Below are 15,299 nucleotides of genomic sequence, written 5' to 3' on the forward strand. Positions count from 1 at the left end.
AGACAGCAGTTGGTAATCTACAAAATAAAGCACATTAATAAAGAAAAAGGAAAAAAAAAGAAAGAAAACTATGTCTCTCATTTTACCATTTCACTGTATTCTCTGACACCTAGTGTGCTCTGTTTGTCATTGACGTCAGCAGAGGTCTCTGATTGCCCTTGTTTAATTTTTAGCTACACTAACAGCATGGCTGTAGGACTGGCAGTCAGTCTGGCAGTCTGAAAAGCCTCAACATCTATTAGATGGATCGTTAGAAAGCTTGTTCCAGCCTTTCAAGGTCCATAGAAGAAATATCATATCCTGATGAATTTGGTCCTAATGCACCAACAGCAAGTAAAACTATTCACTTAACTTGGCAAATCCAAATCCCCAAACAGTAAATGTAGGGAGTAGTTCTTCAAATCCTAATTACTCTGGTGGTCTCATCCAATGTGACAGCTACATCCAGTTGGCATTAGGAAAAATGGATAATTATTTTACCCTTCATTACCCTTTTTAGCCATTATCAGGTCATGGTTATGACCAGATACCCAAAGTCTAATGACAATACCATCGGCCTTAGCTATACTTTCATCTTAGTGGAAATTAAAAGTTTGTTAGCATGGTGATTTTAACCTTAAGCAAACAGTTGTGTTTAACTACAGCCTCACTACAGCAATCAATACAAACAATATTAATTAGAGTAGAATGGTTAAAAACCCATAAATCTGAAAATACGCTTGGCTACAAACTAAAGCTTCCTGCTCTGTTTACTCTTGTTTGGAGGAATACATGTTCTTTCTAGTGAACTGTTTTAACACAGTGATAAGGACAGTTTGGTGGACAGGTGTGATGCTCAGTTATTATGAATCAAATTCCAACTGCGGATAACTAAAAGATTTTAATTATTCAGTCACAAATCAAATTTTCTGTGTCCTCTAAATCACATTAATAAATAGCAAATAAAATGTAGAGTTTTAGTTTGAGAATTTGAGGCAGAGTACATGGACTGCATATCATTCTGCTGACAGTATGTGTGGGTTGATGAGCTATGAAGCAGTGTGACAGACCAAAAGCTGGTCTGAGTGGGTTAGACATTAGACAGTTTCCCTCCAGAGAGATGTTGCTCCACATTGCAGTCTTAGTCATCTACATTCACATCAGCCTTTTTAGTAGTGTGGACAGGAGCAGGCAGATTTTTTTATAGCAGGCCTGAAACAACTTTGGACTTGGTTGGGTGTTTATAAAGGCGCAAGGTGGGAAATAAAACGCAAAGAGTTGGCTGTTAATCACGGAGATAAAGCCATCAAATGATCCATTAGCACCAACACCTGTCTGTGGAGAATCATATTACTATGAGCAGTGCAGCTCTCACAAATGCCCACAGCACAACAGAAAAACATTCCTGATAAAAATGTTTCTTTGTTTAATGTCAGCTCATACATGCATCATCAGTTAGAAACAATATTCAATACAAGAATAATATTATTGTAATGCTTAAAAAGATACAGTACACAAGAAAAACAGTGTGGAACTGAAACTAATGGCATTTACTGTATTTATGTGGAACCTCATACCACAGTGGCTTTGAGAAATTATCTATTTAAAATATGACGAGTTTTCGTTTCAGTAAAATGCTGCTCATCCGCTTTAGTGTAGTTAACCCTTAACCACATCATATCGTTCACAGGTGATAACTCTGATTCCATGAAATAAGGCGCATTAAAGTTGGCACACACATACATGAAGTTGTGAGTTCCAATTTGTTGCAGATCAGTTTTTTTCTTCTATATTTTGTACATTGCATTATGTAACACACAACTGATAGCTGATGACAGCATTTGAGCATATTTAGGGAAGTAAGCAAATGAAATGCAGTCGAAGAAGCGAGTTAGTGAGGTCAGCCTATGACTGAAACACGTTCCGTTTGAATATCCAAATCTGGTGGTCAAATTTAAAAGCAATACAACATACAAATGTCACAACATGCCACACATATGGTCCCTACATGCTCCACTATGTTAACCAGCTAGTCACTAACCTCATCTGTGTGTGTGGTGCTGTGGGGGCATCAGGTTTTTTTCTTTGTGTGTTTGCCTTTTGCTGGACAAATCTCCATGCAGTGATGGGAAACAAATGAATTACAGGCTACAACACTGAAACAAGGGGCTGTGATGCACGTCAAAAACTCTACAGAGATGAGGCAACCTTGATCCAGTTAGCTGATAATCCTCTTAATCAATTCAATCATGACAAGCATCTTCTCATTATACATGTTTATGGGAAAATTATGAGCAGATGTGATGGCAGATTGCAAATACTTCAAAATGTGTCTTTATTACATGAAAAGAATAAAAGTAATTCCCAATAAAAATACAATGAAGACAGACATTGATTGTTCAGGTGGCTTAAAAAGTTAATTGCTTCAGCATATGGTCTGATCAGTTGATGGATTAGTCTGCAGCTCATGGACCTTGGTGAAGGACTTCATGAAAAAAAACAAATAAATAATAAAAATAAAAACATACCAACACCATACCAGTGTGATGATGACATCATCTGTCTGGTATCCGTCATCTCATCTCTGCTCCTCATTACATTACACATCATGGTGTGAAAAGGACGGACTGACAGTCGGACATAGCAGCCAGCTGACTGTCTGCTCTGTATTTCCAGACACTAGTAGTTATTAGATGCTTTAAACACACATTTGTGAGTCTATTTTCACCAAAGGCCTGAAACCCCAATTTAACAACCGGTGACCACTTAAGAAGTCACACGCTCAACAGTGGTTCATTTCCACACTCCAGTTAAAGGACGGTTTCAGATTCCACAGGAGGCACACACAGTTTGGCTTGTTCACTTCAGGGAGAGTTTTCCCTCGACATATCAACATGCCTGTTTGTTGGGCCCTTCAAATGGCAATTAGGCCGCTGGGTTTATAGGGAGGTAGGCTATTTTTATGTGGTTTAACGTCCAGCAACGCTAGTATCTAGCATTGTTGACACAACTCCAGAACAAAATGACACAATCTAATAACAATAGCCAGTTGTATAATGAGAGCAGCAGCAATCAATGGTATTAATGGAGGAGGATGATGATGAGAAATTAGACATAAAACAGCAGATAGAAAGAGTTCAGTTAGTCAGCATCAGGAGTTTGTTACTCTACAACCATTCTCTGATTCATGTGTGAACTCAGCTTGACCTTACAAGCAAAAGAGGACAGCTGTTACTAATCATGTAATCACTCCAGGTTTTACAACATTTTAAGGAAACTTTACAGTTCAGTCTCCATTTGTTTTTTTAGAGAGAGGACAGTGGGCACAAAGGGGATTTGGACCATGACCCGCAGGGCTATATGTGGCTCTGTGGATGCTGGTTTAAACCACTACATCATGTCTGGCAACTGAAGACTATCTTGAAGTGTCTGCTTGGGGATCTGAGAGTGTATGTCTCCTTATCATCTCAAATGTCAAAGTCAGATTTAGTGGATCACCAAAGGCATCTGGATCCTTGCCACCATGAGGCACAGGCTGCAACATTAAGCATCTTAACATATGAGGGTGATGCCTTGTTGCTGTTGGGGCTGCATCCAAGATAAAATAAGGTTCCTTCTCACTCTGCACAGAGTATTTTCCAGGCGGGTCATAGCTCTATAGGCTAAGAATAGGAGAGACAAGGGAGTGTTCAAATGAGATGTGGCACATCTCTGGCAGAACTAAACTCAACTCACTCATATTCACGCCAATAGTTTCCAAAGATTTTTTTTTTTTTTTTTTAAATGAGGCTTTCTATGATACAGAACTAATCCAAAGTAACCACTATGCTTATTGCCACCATAGCTGTGTTTCTTTCTGTTGTAGTCTTATTCATCTGCAGGCTCTGTCGACTGAAGTGACTGCACTGCATGCCTTGGACGCCTGCACTGTTATTGTTGAAACGCAACTCTTCTACACACAAGCCTGTCTCATTATTATGACAAAAGTAATGTGTTTGTGAGATTAGCTGACAGTTTGGGACTTTGTAGCTGTTATAGCTGGCATATGCTAGTCATGCAAAAAAAAAAAAAAAAAAAAAAAAAGTCTTCCATAACACTGTTATCTCCTCCAAATCGAGACGTATCTGTATCCAGTTCAAAAGAATCAACCACTTAAAGTCAAACTGAAATCGCATGGCAGTTTTGTGAAGACACCATCTGTGGTTGGGACATTTTGGTTCCAACTGACAAAAACCTGTTCAATGGAAACTCGTGTGGACAGACACGAAAATATCCTGCATGGTTGTCACTGTGTGCCATGCCTGATTTGAGTCCTCCCTCCAATATTTTGTAACCCTTTAAGTTAAACTGTGCTGTGATTGACATCACTATCCCTTTATTATATAAAGGACAAAACACCTTACAAGAATAATTTGAGATTGGCTTTATGGCCAAGAGTGAGTTGAGACAAAGATACCTTATACCTTATATCCATTTAACTTAGCACATTTAGCATTACATAAACTGGAAATAAGATTGGAAAAGGAGGAAATGGTTGGCCTTGCTCTGTCAAAAAGATAACCAAATCCACTTTCCATAACCTCAAAAGCTCATTACCATGTAAGTATTTCTTGGATCTGGCCATTGAGACAAAAAAGTGGTTCAAATTTCCTCATCTAACTAAGAACACATGTCAAAGTATAACTTTGAAGCACAACTGCTGGACAGCTAACTCTGTTTGAGCTTGTTGCAAAGAGGGGAATATACTTAGTTTTCATAATTTTCAAGATATACAGTACAGTTCTCTGGTCAATAACACACTTCATCAGCTGCATCAACAAAAAAGTTGATGCTCAGTTGTAGTTCTTTGCAATCGATCCCATTTTAAAAATGAAGGAAAGGCAAAGCTTCAGTTTTAGTTTAGACTTCCTCACACAAAATTTTCAATTTCAGTGTAGAAGACACAGGGCGGAGTTTGCATGTTCTTCCCGTGCCTGAGTGGATTTCCTCCCACCGTCCAAAGACATCATGTTTGGGTTAACTGGTGACTGAGTGTTATTGTGAGTGGTTGTTGGTCTCTGTCTGTCTCTGTGTGTTGGCTGGTGACCTGTCCAGAGTGACCCCGCCCTCACCCAGAGAGCTGGGATTGGCTCCAGCACCCCCAACGACCCAGGAATGGAAAAGCGGTAGAACTTGAATGAATGAATGTAAGATACTTAGACACTGAAACAAAAGTGCATGATCAGTGTCAGGACTGTGTAGGCATGACAAAGAAAGTTGTGAACTGTTGTATGTTTGTTTATCCAGAGATTATCATCAGCAAACATTGCCTTTCATCACACACAACAAATTAAGAGGCTTCTGCCGGTCCCTCTTACTATGGCTTGTCTATTGCAGCCACGTGGTATTGCGTTACACGTAGTCAAATACCATCTTTGCAGATGAGCTGACCAATATGTAAAGGACCAACCTCCCACTTCCCAGGCTTCATTTTCACAAGTTTGTCTATCTGCGTGACATTTGCGGGGAAAAAACAAATAGGGGTTTCAAATAGGCAAATAAAGGCTGGCTGATGGATCACAGAGATGACACAGGTGTCTGCCTGTGGCTGAGTAAGAGACAGAGAAGTGATGTATATATACACAACCTGTATCACAACTATCACTGCCCCATCACTTGTGAAATTTGGATTGAAAACCAATGTTAGATACAGTCAGGAAGGTTGAGAGTGTGTGAATCTTTTAGTAGCAGATGAAAAAGTGGACTACTCTGAAACACCAAAGCTTCTCTTTTTCAGGAAGTGGAAAACAGGCGTTTTAAAGTCAAACTGTAAATTTGTAAAGTTAAGCTTCCTTACGCTGAATTTGCATTTGGTACAACACCAGTGTGTGTGCGTATAAGCAGGGTGGGTGGAAGCAGTAAATACAGGCTCTTAGTAAAGCAGACAACCATTAGAAGCTTACATAAACGGTCAGAACATGAGTCAAGATGACCCTTCATTTTTAATGGCAGCAGAAGTGAACGTGAGGGATGGGAGAGTACCGCTGCTCAGGGACCATGATGCAACAATGCCAGCATCACCAAACCAATGAAGCTGCAGGAGCCCAGAGAATCAGTGGATCTCATCAATGAAAATATCCATGTCTCCAGGAGGTCAGCTACAACTGGAGTGTGTTAGTGCTTAATACAGAGTGCACTGAAGGGCAAACACAGCTGGGCGAATTCTGCTCAATCCTGAGTCACTATGCTTTCAAGGAATTCATTCCCTCTGCAGGTCAAACTGCATCATTTCCTTCCTTAATCCTTTAAATGGATGTTAACAGCAGCAGCAGAGCTTTCATGACAAAAACTAAGGGATTTCAAAACACAAACAGAAAGCGAAAGTGAACATTATTGAGTATAAATCCTCAATGATGTTTTACAGTTTCAATTTTTTTCTCGCTCTCATTAATTCTTCGTTCTTTCCTTTTTTCCCCCCACTTCCTGTGTTTCCTGTTCTCCTGCGTTTACGCTCAATTAACTGACTAACTCCACATAGCCGGAAAATTTGTCCTGATAGGCATCCAATCGTTCAAACAATAAATATTGCTTTGAAATATGAATTTTCTCACCCTCCAGTGACAAAAATGACTATGACAATGAAAACTCACCTCCACAATGTCAGAGTTGGTTCTGCTCTCGTGAGGTTCGTTGTACTCTGTGTATTTCAGCAGAACTTTGTCCATGTCGGTGCTGGCGTACTGAAACAGCTTGTTGGAGCTGTTGAAGATGATCAGGGCAATTTCACAGTCACACAAAACACTCAGCTCGTAGGCCTTCTTCATCAGGCCAAACTTCCTCTTCATAAATGTCACCTGGGGGGACAGATACTCACCATCAGTCTGGTTTTCCTCAAATATCCATCAGGACAAGTAGCTGATGTGAAAAAACTATTATTTTTTCTTTTGAGAGTTGATCATTTTTTCTTTATGTTTTCAAATACTTACAGTATATGAGGCAATATTTATGATAAGTGGGCATATATAGGGAAGGTGAAAGCAGAAGAGTTTCGTACAAAATACTATCCAGTACAGTGTTTAATATTTTTTGATAAATGGGATTAAGAGTTTTCTTTTTGAGCATTTTTAGAGACATAATCTCCCAAAATGGAGTGATGTGAGAATTGCATACAGAAAAAAAAAAAAATCGAAGTTTAATTCAGCCTTTTTTCATTAATGACTGCTTGCGGATATTAAAAACAGCCTTTTAGGTGATGAAATCCAAAGATCTAATAAAAGGCCAGTTTCCACAGCAGCCCTGGTTATCAGCATGCGGTGCAACAATAATGAGATGAACGCACATCAACAGTGACATTTATGAGTCATTTCAAGAACGAATGCAGAGCCACCAACTATAGCAGAGTGAACTTATAAAGGGGACTTAACATGTTTCTGTGGCACGACTGTGAGACCCTGGTGTCAGGTGGGTGGCAATAACCTTGAAGTTGATGGAATGTCACCTACTGAATGGATGGGAAATGTGCGTGGGTAAAACAAGTCAGTAATGTTTCCCCTCCCCTGATGATCAAAGTGTTCACCCTTAGGTGTGAGCTCAGAATCATCATATTCCTTGAAAGTCCATAATGCTGTCACTAAACCCTCCCTGGAGATATAAAAAAACAAACAATGCATATTGAGCATGAGGCGTTATACCGCACTGTGACATCTAAAATGATATTAATCGACCACGATGACGTGGCTATCATTAACTGTAAATGGTCAACTTTGGTGTTGAGCATTGACAGCTCATATACAACCCCACATGTCAGATGTTGATGCACTCATCCCTTTTTTCGTGCATACCTAACTCCCCCAGTGAGTCAGCTGTATGAAACTATGCTTGTCTTCCTTCCATCGTGGTTTCTGGGATCCTGACTCAAATCATATCTATAAACTCTGACAAATACTCTCACACCGTCAGATTTATAGTTTCTACAGTACCAGTCACGAGTACCAGGTTGTATTTTGTGTGCTTCGTGCCTGCCAAATTAATCTTTTCACATTTCCACACATTCACAGCTCTGCAGCTCACATACTGCTGCTGCTGCTGACTGATGGACAGTTGCTCTGAAGCTACTCATGGGCACCATAACAGTTGTTGGTCATGAATATCTCAGAGGTTTCCTTTTTCCAAACGTTAACCGCATAAATATTGTACAACTGCACATGGAACAGTGGAGTCCTACAAAAATATAGACACATGGAAGCAGAGAGTGGTGACTTGATGCACACCATTTCTGTTCTTTTTGCTTCTTTCCTGATATTAATGCACAAGTTCCTCCTGGCATGTCCTCACCATCACTGGCTGTAATATGTGAACACTGACTTCCTTGCAGAGTGAAAACGTGCAATGTGTCCCTCAATGTCAGCCTAACTATGTCAGATAACAGACAGGGCATAGTGTTAAGTGTTGGCTGTGTAAGCTAGAGCATGTCAGACTTTATGGTAAATGTCTGGAGTCAGTAACTTGCACCCACCCTCCACCCCCACTCAGCGGCTTTTACCAAGGGAACTGTAAAGAGTGATATGCATGACAGCACAGTGGCTTCATATATATTCTCTACCAGAGAAAGCTAGCGAGATAATTGTATATTGTGAATCTGATTTAGGCTTCTTAACTAAGAAAAACTAAGTATAGTTTCCTAAAAAACATTTTCTTGACAGGGTGATATGGTGTAATTTGTGTCCAGCACTGTTTAATTTGCTTTTGAAAGGTCCAAGATGTTGGAGCTCCTGTAACATCACAGCTTCACTTAGTTCATGTACAACCCAGCTGAACATTTGCACCCATGCCAGAATCAATAACGGCACATCTCATTAAAGTCACTACATTACATGATAGTGGTAAAAATTGACTCTGAAGTTCTCACTATGGTTCCAACAGCAGTTTACTTTTTTCCCCATTTAGTTTTAACAAAGTTAATAATCATTACTCAAGCATAAACTGCAAATATATTTGAAAAGAGATAGCAAAGAACTACTTTGTTCCTCTTTCAGAAAATGTATAACTTGTAGATAGCTGGTACATTTGTCTCCCACAGTTATTTCCAAACCATACAATCAGCATAGTGCATAATAGTGTGATAGTTTAAAAAAAAGAGAAGAAACAGTTAAATTACACTTGATGCACTTGACAGATAATAGGAGAACAAACCAGCTTCCTAAAATAGTGTGAGAACCTAAATATACAGCAGGCTCCAGTGATAGTGCACCCCGACAGCTAAAGCAGTGTCTATCTAAAAATGCTCTGGCCAAGACAACCAAACATCAAATATAAACATCATCCCAGATATTTACTTTCCAGCCACATCCCTATTTCCAGAGGCTGCTCCTTCCTTCCAGACAGGCTGGTATTTGTTGTGCTGTTGGAGGTGATATATATAGAGGAGACAGACAGAGAGGGATTCCAGTGGGCAGCAGTGCGGCTGAGCAAGGCGACTGTGAGGAGAGAAGGCCACTGTGTGTCCCTAACGCTGACCCACCCTGCTAATGACAGGGTGCCGTTTGGACCCAGCTAACCCCAAATTACTGCCCTTGCCACCAGCTGTGACCACTACACTCTCAAAAAGTGAAACAGCCTACAAGCATCTTCAGGAGTTCTTTACATTGAAACTATTGGGACCCACAGACGATCCTGGAGGAATCCCTCTTAGAAATGATTCATAAACCTGCCAGTGCTTATTTATCACATTGCATCAGCATAATTGAGGTTTTAATTAACAATTTGTGAGCTACATTTGAAATATTCCTTCCAACAGTTCTTGTTGTACCTTTTGTATAAATACAGTAAATCTCTGATTTTAGAGGCTAGCATGATTTAGAGGTCACACATTAGCACATCAGATATAAAAACTACATATAAGAAAAAAAGAAGAAAAAAAACAAAAAACAATACACAAACACTGCAGTCAGTTGTTGTTTTCCATAGCAGGAATGAGTTTGTAATTTGGATGGAAATTGCGATACTGTCCAGTGCACAGGCGGTCTTTTCCCAAAAGTTTTACACTGTAGACATAAAAAATGTTAGCTAAGAAGAAGATACTGACCTGTCGGTTCCTCTCATCTACAATCCGCGTAATTTGGATTTTCTTCCTCCCCATTGCCAAATCCCTTTCCAATAAAAGCCGAAAAAAGAATACTAGTAGGCTCCAGGTAGTTAAGTGTTCACAGACGAGCCTCACATATAGTCCGTCATTCAGTTCCCTTCGTCCAGGATCAGCTCAACATGGTTTGCTGTGAAAGAGCATAACAGAAACAGAATCAGTTTAATGCCAAGACAGTTCAGCCCTCACAGCATGAAGCATGTCACTAACAGTCAGTGAGTAAACACTTTCCAATACATCTGATAAGAGAAAAAGATTTTTTTTCTACACATTTTCACGTGGCACCGATATGCTTTGAAGATTACAGTGCTACAGATTATAATCTGTGCCAGACAGGTTGAACCTGAAGGGTCATTTTTGCGATAAGTCTTCAGGCTTAGCTTTCATTCTTTATCTGTCACTTTCCTCCACGGATTCGTACTGTATAGTTCCATGATAGTTCCAGTGCCTTTGTCTCTGCTGTTCACACAAAGGTAGCTGCAGCTTCACCTGACAGTAAGGATGTAACACCGAGGCAGCTGAATAAGGAGCAGGACTTCAGAGTCCAGCAACAAGGACCTGTTCACTCACTGCATTCTCGCCCACACACAATGCCAAAAGTATCTCAAATTTTCTGCCTTTTGTCCCACACAGTCTCTTCCAAACGACTTTTGATCTTTGTTTTGGAATTGAAAGTGTAGAAAACCAGATCTTTGCCAAACATACTAGGAAGAACACAGGAGCAAACTGGCAGAGAAAAAACTGAAGAATTTAACCTAGTGTTTCCTTCTCAGTACGCACCTCTTGCAGCTGTCTCCAAACTCTCTTCCATGCAAATGCTCCTTCATGTGCACCACCATAATAAACCCTGCAGTCTAAGTGAACTCGCCTCTGCTCTCCTGTTTTCTCCTCCTACAGGAGGGCCCACCTGCCTAGCTGTGTGCCTCCTCAGCCTCTGCCTGTGTTTCTCAGCCTTGTCTTCCCACCAGAGCTCCTTAGCTCTTTCCTAATCTCATCTGATCTGGGAGGAGGCAGAGCGTGAGGCGAAGCCAGGCTTTATCCTAACCCTCTGTGGATTACTGCTGCATGTGGAGCCCAAGGCTGAGCCACCAAACCCCAACTGCAGACCCAGTGCTCAGGGATGAGAGATGGGACAAATGTATTTGTCTTGCACCAGTGGAAATTTATCGGTGACTTTAGCTGATTTTATTGATTTGATAAAAAATAATACAACTGAGTGCAAGTAAACTAAAATACCCCATAAAGGAGTTAAATGAAGAATAAATAAAATTAAATGGAAAATCCCACATTGATTTAAAATGCATTTAAAGTCTGGTTTCCTGAGGTCGACCTCAGCCTGCTCTGGTTTTGACCCATTTCAGTGATTATATCAGGGCTTCCTATTCAAAATACACATCCATCTCATATTTTATATTCCTTTCTCTTCATCTTTGAACATTTAAAAGCCAAGCTGTGAGTAATGGCAATTGGTTTGCATGAGGCTATCTGTTATCATCTAACCATTCCACTTCCCCGGCAGCCCAAATCCCAGCTAGCCCTGCCAATTCAGTTCAGGGTACACAATGTAACAAAGACTCCTTGCATATTTGTGATTTAAAGGTCACAAGGATTTATCTCTATTATAATCTCAATAATTTGAACACAAGAAAAATATTTTGAAAAAAACAACCCTTTCCATCACTCCTCTGGGCTTTCGTCTTCACAGCAGCTTTTGCATGACGGTTTCAGTTTGACAGCTATGTTAAATTACTAATTTCAAATCTGCTCAATCCGTGCGGTAGGATTAAATTGCTCCTTAGTGCTCTGGTCTAGTTATGGAAGCCGTGGAAAAGCAGGACACACATTTTAACATTTGATCTGGCTTTAGCCACAAAACAGACTTAATTATCAAACCTACTCATAATGACTCTTATCTGTCGGGATGGAATGATCAAAGTGGGGCTGGTGGTAATCCTGCTGCCAAAGCCAGTATCAGATATTAAGGCTGTTTTCAAAGGGCTGATTTTGCTGTAGTATATTTTTTATTCAGAACAAAAAAAACATGAAATTATTAGTAACAACATTTTTTATGACAAACAGTCCCGACTCTTAGTGTGTTATTAGGTCATTATTTTGGACTTTAAAATGTTTGAAATATAGTTCTAGTGTTTATTAGGAAATAGAACTTCCATTATATTTGAGTACAACATTATTGTCAAAGTCTATTTTATTCAATAATAACTGAAATCAAACTTCAAATTAGATAAATTAAATCAATAAATTTAGTAATCACTCTTACACTTCAAAATATTGTCAAAAATGACTACCATTTTGTTTTCCTAAATACTCGATGAAGAAACATAATTTGCGGCCTGGATCGGGTTTTGCTTATACATGGCTACACAGGCTTACATTAACTATCTGATCAGTGCTGGAACCAGAAAGTCATACATGAGAAACAGCTTCATATCCCGGCCACAGTAAAGACAGTGATTACATTCACAAAATGTCCCAATGTTTTAAATTATTGTAGGTGCATGAGGTAGATGTTGATACTTTAGGGAAACAGAATATTTTGAAAGTTACGTGAGCTAAGAACACATTTTTAGTTCACAGTGTGTAAATATAGATTCCAAATACAGGGGGAAATGAAGGCTTAATTGTAGAAAACATTGAAGCACATAAAATATAAATGTACCAGCTGTTTGTGGACAATAAATCCACATCTCAGTCTGCAGAGTCACTGCTGCCTGTTCTACATCTTCTGCGCATGAGCGTCCCACACAAGTTGTCCTGGTCAGTGCAGCTGTAATATGTTACTATGCCAGAAACCCTATCTGTCTGGTGTGAAAATCAATACAGCACAGAGCAATGAGCCAACAGTGCTACAGCAACCAGCACTCACCCAGACATCTGCAAGACTGGGCCATTTATTTTAACTTCATTACATCCAAAAGAAATGTCTCACCAAATCTAACACAGTTACTGGCACCCGTTAAAAACAATGCTGGAATGTGTCTGTCTCCTGGTGGGGATTGAATCGTATGCTTGCAGACTGAATCCTGCTATGTTTCAGTTCATTCTGGTCATGCCCAGGTGTCTTCAAAATATGTATTTATTAAAATCTTCACATTGGACTGGAAAATAGAAACACAACCTGCATAAAAGACAGAAACTGAACTTGTATAATTTGCCTCTGATTAGTATTTTTGGTATCCTACATCCTTTCCAGAGACTATTAATAATAATTATTTCTTTTCTGAATATTTACCATTTATTACAAAGTTGTCAGAGACCAAAAAAAGATTAAACATTTGTGAAACAGCTCTATAGTTTTCTTATGTAGACTTACTGTGACCTTCTGAAGCCTGGCTCTAAATTCAAAATACACCTCTGGATGCATTCTTAACACTAAGTACTAAGCCCCGAGAGCGAACCTCGCAGCCTAATGCAGTCCTCTCTACCTCACCCATGAAATCCAATTCCTGTGGAACTTTGGAAGCATGACCGCTCTTTGTTAGGGTGTGAAAAATTGCGGATGATTTTTGAACTGTAATGCCTATACAATAGCAGAGTGTCATTTATTGGACATGGCTGCACAATGGGAGGGAAATGCTCTGTCCGCCCAGCAGACAGAGCATGTGGTTTTCTGCCACACTAGTCATTTCAAACAGTGACCATGAACAAATATGTTTGTTCACGCACACAGAAAAAAAAAGGCATGATACATTTCAAGAAATGCACTTAATTGATTTCCTCCCAAGAGTGAAATGCTAAGAGTGATCACATTTGAATATAAAGCTTTAAAAGCTGAAAATAGAGCCTGACTCTTTCCGAGAGTAATAAACTCCATGCTGTCATCACTGTGACACAGAGATGAAATGAGAGACTCCAGGATGTGAGGGAAACAGAACTTCCAATACAACCACCAACTGTTGTTTTTACACTTTCCTTATAAAACAAAGTAAGTCTTGGTAGGTTTGTTATTTTGTTTATTGACAAGCGTCTGATTACAATAAAAAAGGATCTCTAACTAGAACCGGGCAATTAATAAAAATCCAAAACAGCAATATGGCCAAGTGTAATATCCAGGAGTGCAAGAGACTTTAGATTAGCACTGTGGTGCTGCAGAGACAACCCAAACTAAAAATCAATATTCAGACAGAAATCCAGACATACAGAAACAAGCTTGTTTGGAATGAGCCTCAATAAAGATCACGTTATCAGTTTTTCTTCAGTGAAATTAAAAAGTAAAATTTACCATTTTAACAATACTAATAACTACCATGTCCAGAAACTCAGTGTTGTCTTGGGTCAATGTTGTTGCGTCATTTTCTGTTTTATTTTGAAATTCCTACTCTCCTTGTGTTTCAGTTTGCTTGCCCTTCTTCTTGTGCCAGTCTGATTGTCTTACCCTGCCCTGAGTTCACCTGTTCCCCGTTACATTGTGTCTATATAGTCTACATCTCCTTTTGTCCTGTGTTGTGCCGTTGAACTAAGCCAGCTCACAGCTAAGTCCATGTGATTTGCCTTTTTTTTTTCCCTAGTTTCCTGATTTTTGTTGGTACTTTGACCTTTTGTGTCAAGCTTAGCCTTGTGATTTGTGTTGATTCCTTGTCTAGTTTTCAAGCATTGACTTGTGCCTTTTCTTGTTAATTTCCTATCAGTTTGTTTCCTTGAAGAGTGATTTTCAGTTGAGCTTTGGAAATAAAGATTTATTAATTTGCTGCTTTGTCTCCTGAGTCATGCATTTGGGTTCAGATTCATACCGTTCTTTCAAATAACCAGTAATGATGGTCATTTGAGTACAGGTACTTCATTGTGGAGGACAATAAAAGAAGTGGACCTTGACCTATGACTACTGAAAAGTTCAGAAAATGTGGACAGTGGCAATTTGAAAGAAAAGAGGGTTTGCTGATTAACAGCATGATGTTCATCTTTCCACGGACAACTGAATATCAAACCATCTGTCATCTCCTGAAACAAACTAAAAGGATCCACGTCATTCAAAAGCATTTTTAATTACCATCACAGACATTGGCCAACATGCATCGCAGATCCTCAGTTAGCTCTGAAAGGGGGAGGAGTGCATTGATTACCATGACGGCAGGAAGACTGGATACAGATAATCAACAGACTGCAGCCTCAACACACTCATACAACCTGTTAATACAGACCCCCATTAACTCTTCGTCATCCAAGTGAGAATCACTTTACTGGA

General features: G+C 39.6%; 1 protein-coding gene across 2 annotated transcripts in view; it reads right to left on the reverse strand.

Annotated features, from left to right (window-relative positions):
* LOC115041340 (myocyte-specific enhancer factor 2A-like) overlaps window positions 1-15,299 on the reverse strand; it is a 39,733-nt gene that overhangs the window by 10,512 nt on the left and 13,922 nt on the right. For both annotated transcript variants that reach the window (XM_029498731.1, XM_029498730.1), the window contains exons 2-3: window positions 10,043-10,229; window positions 6,609-6,812 (exon numbers count right to left, since the gene is read on the reverse strand). In XM_029498731.1, coding sequence (XP_029354591.1) covers window positions 6,609-6,812; window positions 10,043-10,096 — 258 coding nt within the window. In that variant the 5' untranslated portion in view covers window positions 10,097-10,229. The remainder of the gene's footprint in view (window positions 1-6,608; window positions 6,813-10,042; window positions 10,230-15,299) is intronic.

The sequence above is a fragment of the Echeneis naucrates genome, chromosome 3, assembly GCF_900963305.1.
Source record: "Echeneis naucrates chromosome 3, fEcheNa1.1, whole genome shotgun sequence".
In the NCBI taxonomy this organism is placed as follows: domain Eukaryota; kingdom Metazoa; phylum Chordata; class Actinopteri; order Carangiformes; family Echeneidae; genus Echeneis; species Echeneis naucrates.